The sequence below is a fragment of the Micromesistius poutassou genome, assembly GCF_964030765.1.
Source record: "Micromesistius poutassou genome assembly, chromosome: 23".
Classification (NCBI taxonomy): domain Eukaryota; kingdom Metazoa; phylum Chordata; class Actinopteri; order Gadiformes; family Gadidae; genus Micromesistius; species Micromesistius poutassou.
The window spans coordinates 523,369-538,368 of record NC_140293.1 but is presented as its reverse complement, the minus strand read 5'-3'; the positions used below and the strand labels follow the sequence as shown (position 1 = coordinate 538,368).

At 46.6% G+C, this 15,000-nt stretch overlaps 1 protein-coding gene and 2 pseudogenes across 3 annotated transcripts in view; 2 read left to right on the top strand and 1 right to left on the bottom strand.

Annotated features, from left to right (window-relative positions):
* LOC311368648 (endophilin-A1-like) overlaps positions 1–6,579 on the top strand; it is a gene marked incomplete at both ends in the record, with an annotated part of 8,937 nt that extends 2,358 nt beyond the window's left edge. The window contains 8 exons of the mRNA XM_084487449.1: positions 1,266–1,334; positions 2,166–2,238; positions 2,716–2,859; positions 3,163–3,296; positions 3,561–3,719; positions 4,600–4,703; positions 5,350–5,480; positions 6,383–6,579. Of these exons, the coding sequence (XP_084343575.1) occupies positions 1,266–1,334; positions 2,166–2,238; positions 2,716–2,859; positions 3,163–3,296; positions 3,561–3,719; positions 4,600–4,703; positions 5,350–5,480; positions 6,383–6,579 (1,011 nt within the window). The remainder of the gene's footprint in view (positions 1–1,265; positions 1,335–2,165; positions 2,239–2,715; positions 2,860–3,162; positions 3,297–3,560; positions 3,720–4,599; positions 4,704–5,349; positions 5,481–6,382) is intronic.
* A 3,178-nt stretch (positions 6,580–9,757) lies between these two features.
* LOC311368270 (acidic leucine-rich nuclear phosphoprotein 32 family member D-like) lies at positions 9,758–13,199 on the top strand (annotated as a pseudogene). The gene is made up of 7 exons (XR_014684236.1): positions 9,758–9,914; positions 11,146–11,295; positions 11,422–11,544; positions 12,004–12,189; positions 12,402–12,505; positions 12,896–12,962; positions 13,093–13,199. The product of XR_014684236.1 is annotated as an acidic leucine-rich nuclear phosphoprotein 32 family member D-like (transcript).
* A 1,396-nt stretch (positions 13,200–14,595) lies between these two features.
* The window catches only part of LOC311368647 (coronin-2A-like), a 6,156-nt pseudogene continuing 5,751 nt past the window's right edge, over positions 14,596–15,000 (bottom strand). Inside the window, exons 13-14 of the transcript in view lie at positions 14,744–14,812; positions 14,596–14,658 (exon numbers count right to left, since the gene is read on the bottom strand). The product of the transcript in view is annotated as a coronin-2A-like (transcript). The remainder of the gene's footprint in view (positions 14,659–14,743; positions 14,813–15,000) is intronic.

Genomic DNA, 15,000 nt, shown 5'->3' with positions numbered 1-15,000 from the left:
GCCATCTTGGATCTGATGTCCCTCCTCCATCTTGGATCTGAGACCTCTCTTCCCGCTTGGATGAGATATTCCTCCGCCATCTTGGGTCCTTCTGAGTGTACTGGAGGCCAGCTACTGTTTGCAGCAGAGACTGTAGACTCATCCTAACTAGACTCACTTCTCTATCCTCCCTCCATCCTTCGGTCTCTCCTCCCTCATCCCTCCATCATTCTCTCTTTCTATATCATCCCTCCATCATTCTGTCCCTCATCCATCATCACTCCATCATTCTGTATCTCATCTATCCTTCCCACTCGTTCTAGTGGAGAGGAAGTAGAATAGGAGGGGAGAGGAAAGAGTACAGATGGAGACAGTAGCTGAGTGTGTGTGTGTGTGTGTGTGTGTGTGTGTGTGTGTGTGTGTGTGTGGGCACATGGAGGGTAGGAGGATTGTTTCTAAGTATAAGGTTGCAGGTTGAAGACCGTACTACCACAATATGACACGTAACATAAGATGTATCAATATATATATGGTAATATCTTTGTTTATTTGTTAATCAACAGCACTAACACAGTGATACGGCACTAGCATAATACTACAGTCATCACCTCTCCCTCCCCTATGGGACATAAGGCTTCAATGAGCCCTCTCCATTGCATCTGGTACCTGGCAGCATGTGGGGCCTCTCCCCAGGACAGGTTCATCTGTTCCAGCTCTTGTGTCACTGTTCTGCGCCAGGTGGTTTTGGACCAGGTTTTCCTTTGCCTGGTGGTGTCCATCTTAAGGCGACGTTTGTGATGCGGTCCATCCTCAACACATGTCCTAGCCATCTCAGGCGTCATCTCAGTGCATAATCTCCTCGGTGATGCGCCGGCTTCCCAGGTCATAATACTACAGTACTAACATTGTACCATAGTACCGACATAGACCCACAATACTGACACAGTACTACAGTGCTCACACATACAGAGACTAATACAAATATTTACCCAGAATACTAACTACTAACTAACTTCTACATTAATACTACAGCATTTGCCTAGGACTACATTACTATTACTAACAAAGTACCCAGCACTAACATTGTACCACAGTCCTTACATAGTACCACTGTGCTAACATAGTATCACAGTACATACTGACACACGCAACAGTGTGTGTGTGTGTGTGTTTGTGTGTTTCCAGAACCACATCTCCATGGCAACTGCATCTCCCATCATCTTTTTTTTCACTCAATAACTGCAGCAATTTTCTCTCTCTATCTCTCTCTCTCCCTCTCTCTCTAGAAAGTAAGTGAGAAGGTTGGAGGAGCAGAAGGGACCAAACTTGACGATGATTTCAAAGAAATGGAAAAGGTATCTATCTGTGTGTGTGTGTGTGTGTGTGTGTGTTTGTGTGAGTGTGTGTGTGTGTGTCTGGGGGGGGCATGTGTGAATACATTCACCACTTATATAATATTATAATAAGACATTCTTGGCACAATGATATAGTTTATGACTCTAATGGACCCAGTATACTATACATACAGTTATGGAACTTTAGTTATGGAACTCACTGCCAGACCACTTGAAACATATCCCTACATTTTTCACATTCAAAAGAAACACAAAATTGTGGCTTATTCAGCAACAATCTTGCTCTCATATTTAGTTTTTACACTGTGCTCTCTCTGTATGTCTTATTTTCTCTTCCATTTTTTATCTCACTTCCATTTTAACTTTCCTATTTTTAATAATGTTAATCTGTATTATTTTTAACCAAAAGCCCTACTAGGGACAAGTGTCGTGAATTAGCTTTGGCTAAAAACACTATGATGCATACATCAGATGATTGTTTTACACTTATCTATGTTTTTGTATCTGTCCCTATTCAAATAAAACCTTCAATCAAATAAACATAAAATAATCCAAATTGGCGTGTTCTCATAAGTGGTAGAACTGCTGTGGATCACGGTGATTTCAACAGTTTATTTATATTATAGTCACCGTGATGGGTGGGCTGTTCTAAATTAAGCGAGTCACAGTGAGACATGCAGGCAGTGGTGTACTGGGGGGGTGTGAGAAAAGTTTTGTCACTTACATAAACTGCAGCGATAGAAGATCGATGCGGTGCTTCACTTGTGCCCGGGCCTCCCAGTTGGTCTGTCCTTTACCTGGGCCTTAAGACTTGTGTATGGTTCATTCTAGAAGGTGGACATCACCAGCAGGGCAGTTCTGGACATCATGACAAAAACCACAGAATACCTTCAACCAAATCCAGGTAACACACACGGACACACGTGGATGTACAGACGGGCGTGTGCACGCATGCAGACAACACATTAAGTGTTTTTAACGCTTTTTACGCCTTTTAACGCTTGGTAAAAGGGATCATTATAACTCCTCTTCTCCTCTCTCCTCATCTTCTCTCCTCTCCTGAGCTGTCATCTTCTCCCCTCTCCTCTCCTCCTCTTCCCTCCTCTCCTCTCTCCTCTCCTGTCCTCTCATCTTCTCCCCTCTCCTCCTCTCCTCTCCTCTACTCCTCTTCTCTCCTCTCTCCTCTCCTGTGCTCTCCTCCCCTCCCCTCCCCTCCCCTCTCCTCTTCTCTCCTCTCCTCTCTCCTCCCCTCCCCTCCCCTCTCCTCTCCTCTCCTCTCCTCTCTCCTCTTCTCCCCTCTCCTCTCCTCTCCTCCCCTCTCCTCTCCTCTCCTCTCCTCTCCTCTCTCCTCTTCTCCCCTCTCCTCCTCTCCTCTGTGCAGCCTCCAGAGCCAGGTTGAGTATGATCAGCACCATGTCCAAGTTCCGGGGCCAGGAGAAAGGTCCAGGTTACCCGCAGGCTGAGAGTGTTTTGGGGGACGCCATGCAACACTTTGGACGAGAACTGGGGGAGGAATCCAGCTTTGGTACCTGACCTTAACCCTGTCTTACCTCACCTCTGTTTCACCTTGTTTGACCTTAACTCTTTCTGATCTAAACTCTGTCTGTCTGTTAGCTCAACCATGTCTTAACTCTCTTACTTCAATGCTGTCTCAACTTAACTCTGTCTTACCTCAACCCTAAGTTAACTCTGTCTTAACTTTACTCTGTCTGACCTCACCTCTGTGTGACCTCAACACGTTCTGATCTAAACTGTGTCAGGTCTTAACTTAATTGTCCAGTTTTATCTTGGCTCCAGTGATAGATGTTAATGTTGTTCCTCTGTCCAGGCGTGGTGATGCTGGATGTGGGGGAGTCCATGAAGGAGCTGGGGGAGGTGAAGGACGCTCTGGACATGGAGGTCAAACAGAACTTCATAGACCCACTGCAGAACCTCCATGACAAGGACATCAAGGAGATACAGGTTCACAATGCACCCTGGAGCGACACACTAGAATACGATATGACACAACACTACACACTGCAGCACACTACAACCCAATATAACACAGCACTAACCACTACAACACACTATAACACAAAATAATATAATACAACAAACCTAACAAACCAATATATAACTACAAGCTATATACTAATGTGATGTGTCTGTATGTGATCTATTATCTCTCTCTCTCTCTCTCTCCCTCTCTCTCCCTCTCTCTCTCTCTCTCTCTCTCTCTCTCAGCACCACATAAAGAAGATGGAGGGCCGGCGGCTGGACTTCGACTACAAGAGGAAGCGCATGGGGAAGGTCCTGGAGGAGGAGCTCCGCCAGGCCCTGGAGAAGTTTGACGAGAGCAAAGAGATCGCCGAGCAGAGCATGTTCAACCTGATAGAGAGTGATGTACGTAGAGAGAGAGAGAGAGAGAGAGAGAGAGAGAGAGAGAGAGCATGTTCAACCTGATAGAGAGTGATGTACGTAGAGAGAGAGAGAGAGAGAGAGAGAGAGAGAGAGCATGTTCAACCTGATAGAGAGTGATGTACGTAGAGAGAGAGAGAGAGAGAGAGAGAGAGAGAGAGAGAGAGCATGTTCAACCTGATAGAGAGTGATGTACGTAGAGAGAGAGAGAGAGAGAGAGAGAGAGAGAGAGAGAGCATGTTCAACCTGATAGAGAGTGATGTACGTAGAGAGAGAGAGAGAGAGAGAGAGAGATGTTAAACCTGATAGAGAGTGATGTACGTAGAGAGAGAGAGAGAGAGAGAGAGAGAGAGAGAGAGAGAGAGCATGTTCAACCTGATAGAGAGTGATGTACGTAGAGAGAGAGAGGGAGAGAGAGAGAGAGAGAGAGCATGTTCAACCTGATAGAGAGTGATGTACGTAGAGAGAGAGAGAGAGAGAGAGAGAGAGAGAGAGAGAGATGTTCAACCTGATAGAGAGTGATGTACGTAGAGAGAGAGAGAGAGAGAGAGAGAGATGTTCAGCCTGATAGAGAGTGATGTACGTAGAGAGAGAGAGAGAGAGAGATTTTCAACCTGATAGAGAGTGATGTACGTGCAAAGAGAGAGAGAGCATGCGAGAGAGAGAGAGAGAGAGCATGTTCAACTTGGTAGAGGCAGTTCGTAGCAGCTAGCCCATCAACTAATAATATTGTCACAGTCAAGCTCAGGAAGCAAGGCTAAATAACGATTTCATACAATTATTTAACCAAATGTGTGTTTGTGTGTGTGCACGTGCGTGTGTGTGTGTGCGTGTGTGTGCGTGTGTGTGTGTGTGTGTGTGTCAGATAGAGCAGGTGAGCCAGCTAGCTGCATTGCTTCAGGCTCAGCTGGAATATCACAGCCGCTCTGCAGAGATCCTGAAGCAGCTGTCCAGTAAAATGGAGGACAGGTACCTTGATAAATACTTGATACACTATACAGATATATATGTAGCTTTAAAACCTAGATAGACGTTCACTATATAGAGACATAGATACATGTTCACTGTATAGAAACCAAGATACACATTCACTATATAGAGACCTAGATAAATGTTTACTATAGGGAGAACTAAATGCTCACTATATAGAGACCTAGATGTTTACTTTATAGAGGCCTAGATGTTCCCTATATAGAGACCTGGATATATTTTCACTATATAGAGCCTACGAGACACATGTTCATTATAGAGATCTGGCTGGAAGTTCACTATTTAGAGACCTAGATACATGTTTACTATATGGAGAAGTAGATGAGCACTATAGATACTTAGATATATGTTAACCATATAGATACCTAGATACATCTGAGAGACCTAGAGACCTAGATGTTCACTATAGCGAGACCTAAATACATGTTAACTATGTGGAGACCTAAATGGTCACTATAAAGAGACCTAGATACATGTTCACCGTACAGAGACCTAGAGGTGTTACAGAGACCTAGATACGTGTTCACCGTACAGAGACCTAGAGGTGTTACAGAGACCTAGATACATGTTCACTGCGTGGGGATACGTGTTCACTAGATGTGTGTCGTGTACGGTTGTGTTTCAGTATCAAGGAAGCCTCCAGTCGGCCCAGGAAGGAGTTCACTCCGAAGCCCCGGATGACCCTGGAGCTGCTGCCCCCCAGCAAGAGTCACAACGGGGGGCTGCACGCAGCCAAGTCCCCCAGCAAGTCTCCTGGTAGGACGCATCCTAGTGGACAGGAAGCATCCTAGTGGACAGGAAGCATCCTAGTGGATAGGAAGCATCCAAGTGGATAGGAAGCATCCTAGTGGACAGGAAGCATCCTAGTGGACAGGAAGCATCCAAGTGGATAGGAAGCATCCTAGTGGACAGGAAGCATCCTAGTGGACAGGAAGCATCCTAGTGGATAGGAAGCATCCTAGTGGATAGGAAGTATAGTTGATAGGAAGCATCCTAGTGGACAGGAAGAATCCTAGTGGATAGGAAGCATCCTAGTGGATAGGAAGTATAGTTGATAGGAAGCATCCTAGTGGATAGGAAGTATAGTTGATAGGAAGCATCCTAGTGGACAGGAAGAATCCTAGTGAATAGAAACCATCCTAGTAGATAGAAAGCATCCTAGTGGACAGGAAGCATCCTAGTGGACAGGAAGCATCCTAGTGAATAGAAACCATCCTAGTAGATAGGAAGCATCCTAGTGGACAGGAAGCATCCTAGTGAATAGAAACCATCCTAGTAGATAGGAAGCATCCTAGTGGACAGGAAGCATCCTAGTGAATAGAAACCATCCTAGTAGATAGGAAGCATCCCAGTGGATAGGAAGCATCCTAGTGGACAGGAAGCATCCTAGTGAATAGAAACCATCCTAGTAGATAGGAATCTTCCCATTAAAAGCTTCCCAGAAGCTTTTGTTATGCGCATGCAAACAAACCCTGATTCAAAGACCAGTCCAATTGTTATTGTAAGTCTATAGAACTGGAAGTCATTTACAAATGGATTTCCCACCTGTAAGCTCCTTCTTTAACCAACCGTGTGTTCATGGGTTAAACATGTTGAATATAAGGACGACGGCGGGGGTGTTTAGTACTGAACTACCTAACTGACTCCTCCCTGCCCAGCGCCCTTGAGCCAGCCGTGCTGCCGGGCGACTTACGACTTTGAGCCGGAGAACGAGGGCGAGCTGGGCTTCAAGGAGGGTGACATCATCACCCTGACCAATCAGATCGATGACAACTGGTACGAGGGAACCATCAACGGCCAATCAGGCTTCTTCCCTATCAACTACGTGGATATCCTGGTGGCACTTCCTCAATAGAGCCCGCCCATCCCTCCCAAACCAATCAAACACCATAGATCAGCCTGTGTGTGAATAGGTAAAAAGTCCCTTCTCCTCTGTCTTCTTCTTCTTCTGTGCTTTTGTGCGGTTCTGCGTTTTACACAAAATACCACCTATCCCCCCCCCCCCCCCCCCCCCGGGACCTGTGAGAGGAGGAGGGGCGGGACGGCGAGGAAGAGGATGAGGATGGAGAGTTACGAAGGCTTAGCAGGCGTGTTTGTGTTGTTGTGCATGACGTGTGTGTAACCCGTGTTCCCCCCTTCTGCACCTGTTAACGCTACGACCACGCAGCCTCGTTTTGTCTTTCAGCCCGACCCCTGGCGGCCGGTGCTCATGTGGTGAACGTGTCGTGTTGCTGTGAGTCCCTTTGGCGTACGGTTAGCGCCCCCCCCCCTGCTCTCATAGACCAGCGCAGAACTCAAACATGTTCGCTTACGTCAGGCTTGCTAGGGTTCCACATTTATTTGAACACATGTGTTAATCGAACTTGGTGGTGGTGGGGGGGGGGGGGGGGGGGGGGCGACGGACAGTCAGACAGACAGACAGACGGACGGTTGGACGATCAGAGAGACAGACGGATTGGGGAGTGTGTCCTCCGTGAGGGTAGCCTTTCACACAGCGTCTACACACCGAGCCAAGCAGCCAAACAGGAGAGAGATATCCTGGAAGGTTACCCGTGCCTAGTTGTGTAAGTAATAAGGTGTGTGTTGTGTGTCGGGCTCACATTACCTCGATGGTTACAGGTCACATTAAAGGAGAGTGTTCTGTTGCGCCACTCGTCTGCTGTAGAGCAGTGGGGGTGTGCAGTGGGGGCACCAGACACCAGCGCCCCATCGGGACTTCTACGGGGGCTCCGACATAAAGGCAGGGTTGAACTTTGACCCCTTGATTGACACTATATACCGGGGCTCATGAATACAAGAGGGTTTGTCAGAGAGAACCCTGTTCTGAGATATTGACAGTAATAGTTCAGTCTTACAGCAAAAAAACTATAATAATTACTTCTCGTGAGCAGGACAATAAGAGATATTGCTAGAATAAAACAATATATTCTATATTCTCGCTCTCTCTCTCGCTCTCTCTCTCGCTCTCTCGCTCTCTCTCTCTCTCTCTATATATATATATGTGTATATATATACGACTTTTGTTACCAAAGCACATAAGCGATAGCAGAGCCAGAACCAGCAGCGTCTTGTTGCTTCATTCTCCTGAAGACTTTAGACCTTGTCCATCTTCGTTAGCTTGTTCCCTCATTCCCTATATAGTGACCGCTATAGAGTACACTATTAAGGGAACAAGGCAGGGAATACACAGACACTATTTAATGCCGGATATCTATCGGCGTGAGGTGTAATGCCCTCTAAACAAGCCGACACGTTTGAGATGTCCCCAGATATAGTGACGGAATCCGATCAAATTACATTTTTATTGAGGAACCGAGTAGTTCCTAGCACTATATAGGGTGACAGATTTGTACACTGAGATGTACACTTCGGACAACACTTCAAAATGGTGACGCCCGAAATAGTGCTCTATATAGGGAACTAGAATAGTGCACTATATAGGGAACTAGAATAGTGCACTATATAGGGAACAAGTGGACCCGTTGGGACACTCGTTGTGTGTTTCTGTGTCGTGGTCGCATGGTAAATGCGTGTTGCATGCGGCCACAGCGTTTCGCTGCAGGGAGGCCCTTCTTGAAACACTGTCTATGTGACTGTTTGGTTTCTACTTGACAGATTTATTTATCATCTGTCGTTATTGTTGGTGTTTTCTACCGACTCTTTTATTTATATTTTTTACTTTCTTCGAGTTAAAATATAGTTTTTTTCATTCTCCTTTCTATCTTTCCATCTTTCCAGTTTCCTGTTGTTAACTTCATTGAGAAACTGTAGTTCACCTCCTCCAGATCCAAGGTTTGGGGCTCTTTAGGTCTAGTCTAATAGCTTCTAATATCTACATATATATATATACATATATATATACATATATATATACATATATATATGTATATATATGTATATATATAGTACCCATGTGATGATTGGCACTTAGGAAGCCCTGAGAACCCACCTACATTTGACTGACAGCTCATGTGAGCAAATGGCAGCAGAAGGGTCATCCTCATTATGTTTCTTGGATGCGTGTCGTGGCTATATACATACATATATATATATATGTATATGTATATGTATATATATATATATATATATATATATATATATATATATATATATATATATATGTGTGTGTGTATATATATATATATATATAACTCTGTGATCAGTAGCCTATGTGTCTGTATATCTACAGCTTGAAAGTATTTATTGCCTTTGATTTATTTATTTATTTATTGATACACAGCTATACCTTTAGGTATTGGAAACTGATCCGGTATTCACAGGCAGTGCACCTTAAGGTATTGGTCAGCTGTGGGTTAAAACCGAGTATTGAGGGCAATCTGTCAGCATATGTAAAGTATTTTAACAAGAAAGGGGTTTTACTGTTTACTGCTTGTTGTAATACTAATACTAATACTACTAATAAATACAGACATACGATTGCTTGCCTCTGTTGTTGTCTTAAAAACCATAGTATACAATATAATGGAATAAAGCATAAAGGTCCACTTGATTTCTATTACTTAAATTTTATCTCAACCACATGGAAAATGAAACAATATTGCCATCGCCTGGATGAGAATAATATTGCAACAACAACTCGTTATAATTATAGCCTTGTATTTTTAGGTGTCACATTTTTTAACCACACTTTAATAAAGCAGGGGGATATGATCATGACAATGATGCAAAAAATACACATTATACTAATTATGGTATCTTCCACATAAACCTTACTTGTTAGTTAATAATACTATGATTCAGTGTTGGTATAAAATAATGTGAAAATAAGCTAGGTTTGTATTTTCAGCATAAATCATAAATAAAACAAAGACTCCCACTTTTTATCCACTTTCCTTAGAAAAACTAAAATTCAAGCCACACGATTACATTTAAAAGAACAAAAACGCCTATAATCTGCTAACGCCATCACCAACAGAGCCGCCAATTTGTTCCGTGCAGTAAACCCAAGCCTCCACCGGGAGGCGCTGTGTGCTCCACTCACAAGCCCACAGACTTGACCTACTTTTCAGCAACACACACTCAACACACACACTCGGATCCCCGCATTGACAACCAAGACAGGAACGAGGAGGGAACAAGTTTTCAACGAGACCCGAGCGACGTAACCAGAAGAAAATGGACATGAAGAAGAGGGTATCTCTGGAGCTCCGACACAGGGCGCCGCCCGATGTAAGTAGAGGCCGGCTTTGTGTTGCGGGTGGCCGGGGAGGGAGCGCACCAAATCCGCGGGACCTCCACTCCACTCCCGGGGAGGAAGGCGAGCACATGGGCGCTAGATACACCCCTGGGGCCTGGCTAGTGTGTGGGACGAAATGCTAACGTTATCGGAAGTTTGTGAAACGTTAAATGTCCAGCATTTTGTGGGTATATCGTGTTGTGGAGCCCTTCTTGTATAAATGATTTAATAAAGAATCCCCAAGATGGATCCGCGGAGCTGTAACGTTAACGTAGCGTCGCTTGGTGTAATGGCTCCTGTGGTCGTCAGGAGCCGTGGCGTTGTTGTGGCCTACTTCACGTTTTGTTTGTTAAATGTTGCCTATTTGAAACGAGCGGTCAGGGTTTAACGTTATTTGGACGGCTGGTGTCTGTATTAGTAGTTGTAGTGGTTATAATAGTTAGTTTAAGGTTACAGTGCGCGGCTCCAGACATTAGGCGGCACCGCAGCCATGCGCGGTAAGTCGCATGCTGTTAGCTACCACGGCTAACTGGTCCCTTAAATATGTAATAACTTCTCTATTTGACTCCCCAAATACACACAACGAGCTAAACTCTGGCCGTTAGGGTTGGTGGTATTAATAATATCGTGTCGGAGCGAAATAAAACGGTGGGATTTGGTTCGCGGGCCGCCGAGGTTATCGCGGCATTACATCACGTGGGCTGGGAGTTTACAAACAGCGCCTCGGTCAGGAAGCGTTCCAATAGAAAACCATCAAGCCTCATTCTCCTTGCAGGTAGATGCACAAGGACGCGTTCCAATAGGAAACAATCCAAGCATTCCCGCTGCAGTTGTGTACGCTAGTAGCTTAGGACTCGATCCAGTCTACAAACACTGAATCTCCCAAGTAGCTGCAACAGGTCGAGGTTAAATACGAAACTGCCAAAAGCCGCTGATAAAAACTTGCTGATTTGCATTTCAAAAACAATTTGCATAGTTTATATAGTTCTGTTATGAAGTTAAGATCTATTCATTTTGTTATTTTTTAACACCTGAGGTATAAAAGAAGAACAATATATTTACATTTACAAATTGCCCATATAGCTCATGGAAACAAAGTATGGTTCTTTAGGGGAGGGGGGTGGTGGGGGGGGTGTAAGAGGTGTGCCAGGTGTATGTAATGGAGGGTTTTACCGTGTGTGTGTGTGTGTGTGTAATGCGTGCGTGTTTGTCCCGTGTCTCCAGGTACAGGAGTTGGTTCTGGATAACTGCCGGACCAGCGAGGGGCGCATCGAGGGGATCACACAGGAGTTTGAGAACCTGGAGCTGCTCAGCCTAATCAACGTGGGCCTGGTCAGCGTAGCAGACATCCCCAAACTGGACAAACTGAAGAAAGTGAGAAAACAGCAGCAGCAGCAACACCGCCGATGGATGGGCCCTGTTTCAGTCTCTTTTATATATAATGCCTATATCTCCGTTGATGACTTCTAAGGACTAATTGTGTCTCTTTGTCCCTCCCAGTTGGAGCTGAGCGACAACAGGATATCAGGTGGTCTGGAGGTGCTAGCAGAGCGGTTGGTAAACCTAACGCACCTCAACCTCAGCGGGAACAAGTTCAAGGACATCAGCACCCTGGAGCCTCTGGTGGGTAGAGCTAAGCTGCTGATCATCTGATCACACTACAATAATCCACTCGTCACTGCTCTACTGCAGGCAAGATTGAGCCAATGTGCTTACATGCTACTCGACTGTTACATGTAGTTAGCTCAATGTGCTAATCAACTCTACTGTTTGTATTAGTTGACTGATCTGGATTCTATTGAGCTAAAGTTAGCTTAATGTGCTACCAACTCCACTGCTTGTGTTCATTTCCTGATCACTGCACTACTGTGAGCTATAGTTAGCTTAGTGGGACTATCGATACTTGGCGGCTAGCAAGAGTTGGTAAATGTGCTAACGCTAGTCAACAGATATAGTTAGCTCAGCGTGCTAATACCATCTCGACTGTTGGGTTTGTAGCTCAGTATGCTATATCGTAGCTGAGAGTCGTACCATTGGGTCGTGCACTAATGCTGTCAACCGAAATGCATTGCGGGCGAGCAGAAGAAGCTACCTCAGCTGAAGAGCCTGGACCTGTTCAACTGCGAGGTGACGAACCTGACGGACTACCGGACTCCATCTTCCAGCTGCTGCCCCAGCTCACCTACCTGGACGGCTACGACATCGACGACTGCGAGGCGTCCGACTCCGACGGCGAGGGCGACGGCGTGGACGACGAGGAGGACGAAGGTGAGCGGGCTCTTCCTTCATTCAGCGTGGCCTCTTGGCACTCTCTTCTTAGCGCGGTCGGCATGGCGTCGTCTGTTTGCGTACTTCCTCGGTGTGGTCCTGGTCCTTGGAGCAGCCGTTTAGCTCGCCCCCGTGGCGGCGTTCCTGCCTGTCCCTGTGTGCTGACGGTTTGTGCTGACGCTGTCCCCCCCCCCCCCCCCCCCCCCCCCCAGAGGGTGAGTCGGAGGAGTTTGAAGAGGAGGAAGACGAGGACGAGGAAGACGTCGTGGCCGTGGAGGAAGACGATGACGACGACGACGACAGCGCGGAGGACGAGGTGAGGCGACGGAGACGGACGGGGGGGGGGGACGGTGGAGACATGGGGCTGATGGAGTAGGGTGGGGGTACTGGGAGATGGCTGATAGAGGAGGGTGGAGGTACTGGGAGATGGCTGATGGAGTAGGGTGGGGGTACTGGGAGATGGCTGATAGAGGAGGGTGGAGGTACTGGGAGATGGCTGATAGAGGAGGGTGGAGGTACTGGGAGATGGCTGATAGAGGAGGGTGGGGGTACTGGGAGATGGCTGATAGAGGAGGGTGGAGGTATGTGGGTGGTGGTGGTGGAGGAGGAGAGTAGTGGCATGGGGTGTTGGCGGGTGTATAACGGAGATGGTTTGGGCGAAGGAGGCGTAACGGGCGAACTGACGTCGCTTGTGTTGTCGCCACAGGAGACCGCGGTAAACGGAGATGCAGACAGTGACGACGACGACGACGCAGACAGCGACGAGGATGAAGGTGAGTGCCTGTTTTGTTTTGGATCCATTCAGTGAGCTGGGCTGGAGGCACGCGGGTCTGATGCGGCGCTTGTTGACGTCCCACAAACAGAAAAAGCTATATTGACGTGTTCATTGATTTTGTTCTCTAGATGAAGATTCGTCTCCTGCTAAGGGCGAGAAGAGGAAGAGGGACCCTGAAGACGAGGAAGAAGAGGAAGAAGATTGATGACCAAGCAGCCCCCCCCCCCCCCCCCCCCCCCTGTCACCTCTGACCTCATGCCCTCTCTGACCCCTCCCCCCTGTCACCTCTGGGCTGAGTTCCACTTCTTTCTAACTCACACATGAAATGTTGTAATGGCAACATAGTAGCCGTTACCCCCACCAGTCTTTCCCCACCCTCTCACTTCCTGTGTCATGACTGTTGCCAGGCAACGAGCGATAGTTTTCCCCCACATGGTTCTGTTTGTACTCCATGACTTCAACCAGAGGTCATGGCCTGGGAGTTATTCAGAATGGAACGCAGCCCTTAAACCTCCCCCCCCTTCACACACATACATACATACACACAAACATACATATACACAAACACACGCACACACTTTGATTCCCTGTGTTGAGCTACCTGTGCTCCCTCGCCCCTCTGACACCGGCCTGGGACCAGTGTTTAGTGACATCATAGACAAGGGGCCAGCGTTGGTGAGGTCACAATCCCTGGCCCAGTGTCAGTGACCTCACAATCACTGGGCCAGCGTTTGTGACCTCACAATCGCTGGCCCAGCGATTGTGAGGTCACAGACGCCGGGCCAGCGTTAGTGAGGTCACAGACGCCGGCCCAGCGTCAGTGAGGTCACAGACGCTGGCCCAGCGTTAGTGAGGTCACAGACACTGGGCCAGCGTTAGTGAGGTCACAGACGCCGGCCCAGCGTCAGTGAGGTCACAGACGCTGGGCCAGCGTTAGTGAGGTCACAGACGCCGGGCCAGCGTTAGTGAGGTCACAGACGCCGGCCCAGTGATTCTGAGGTCACAGACGCTGGGCCAGTGATTCTGAGGTCACAGATGTGGGTTTTCCTCGTAGCTCAGTGCAGGAAGCCCCTCCTGCTTTTTAAAAGAGTTATTTTTTCAGAGTATTAGTTTGTTTCTGGTGATTGTGTGTGGTGTACGGTCCCTCGTGGTTTCTCCACCACTTCATTTGACTACTTGTGGTTGTAATTTTTTTTTTTACTTTCTGTAAGTTAAATGGAAAAACAAACAAAAAACCTATAAATGGACTTTGTAAATAAAATCTTAACATTGTGCTCCTGTTTGGTCTCTTATGTTTGAATTTTTAATTGGTAGATAAATTCCTTAATGTGATCTCATAATTAGTTGATCCCCTGGTCTGGTAAATGACAAACAGTTTCTCATCACATAATACAAGATGTTCATTCCAGGTTTAATATGAGTGATATGAATTCCTGAATGTATTGGAACCAATGCTGGTAAGACGGTTTGCAGGTGAACAGGGCATCAAAACGACACTGGATCAATAACTGAACCTTTTCGTATAGGAGCTAGCGACATGGGATATATGGTGTTTTGATGGTCTAGGCTGATGACATTACTGATTCACCGTCATAGGCTGATGGTGACTCAGTAATGTGGAATCTGATTGGTCAGCAGGAGGTCCTCATGTGCCTGCTGTTCCTGATCTGCGTCTCCAAGGTGGTGATCTTCTCCTGCAGAGACCAGAGAACCAGCTTGTTAGAACCTCAGACTAGTACATTTAACCTGGTCACCCGGTGGTGTGTGCGTTCAGGTCACCTCTTTCTGGTTGAGTTCCTCTCTCAGTTCTCGGATCTCCTCCTGCTGTTTGTAAAACACCTGCAGGAGCTGCAACACACACACACACAAACTGTGACCACGCGTCTCTTACCCGTTCACAATAGATATGCTTGATGCTCTCGATCCAACACGAAACAACATGAAATATATTTTTCTAAAATTATTTCTTGCCACTCGTGAAACACCAACACACTTACCACACATGTACATAGATGCACACTAACACACTGCTACTA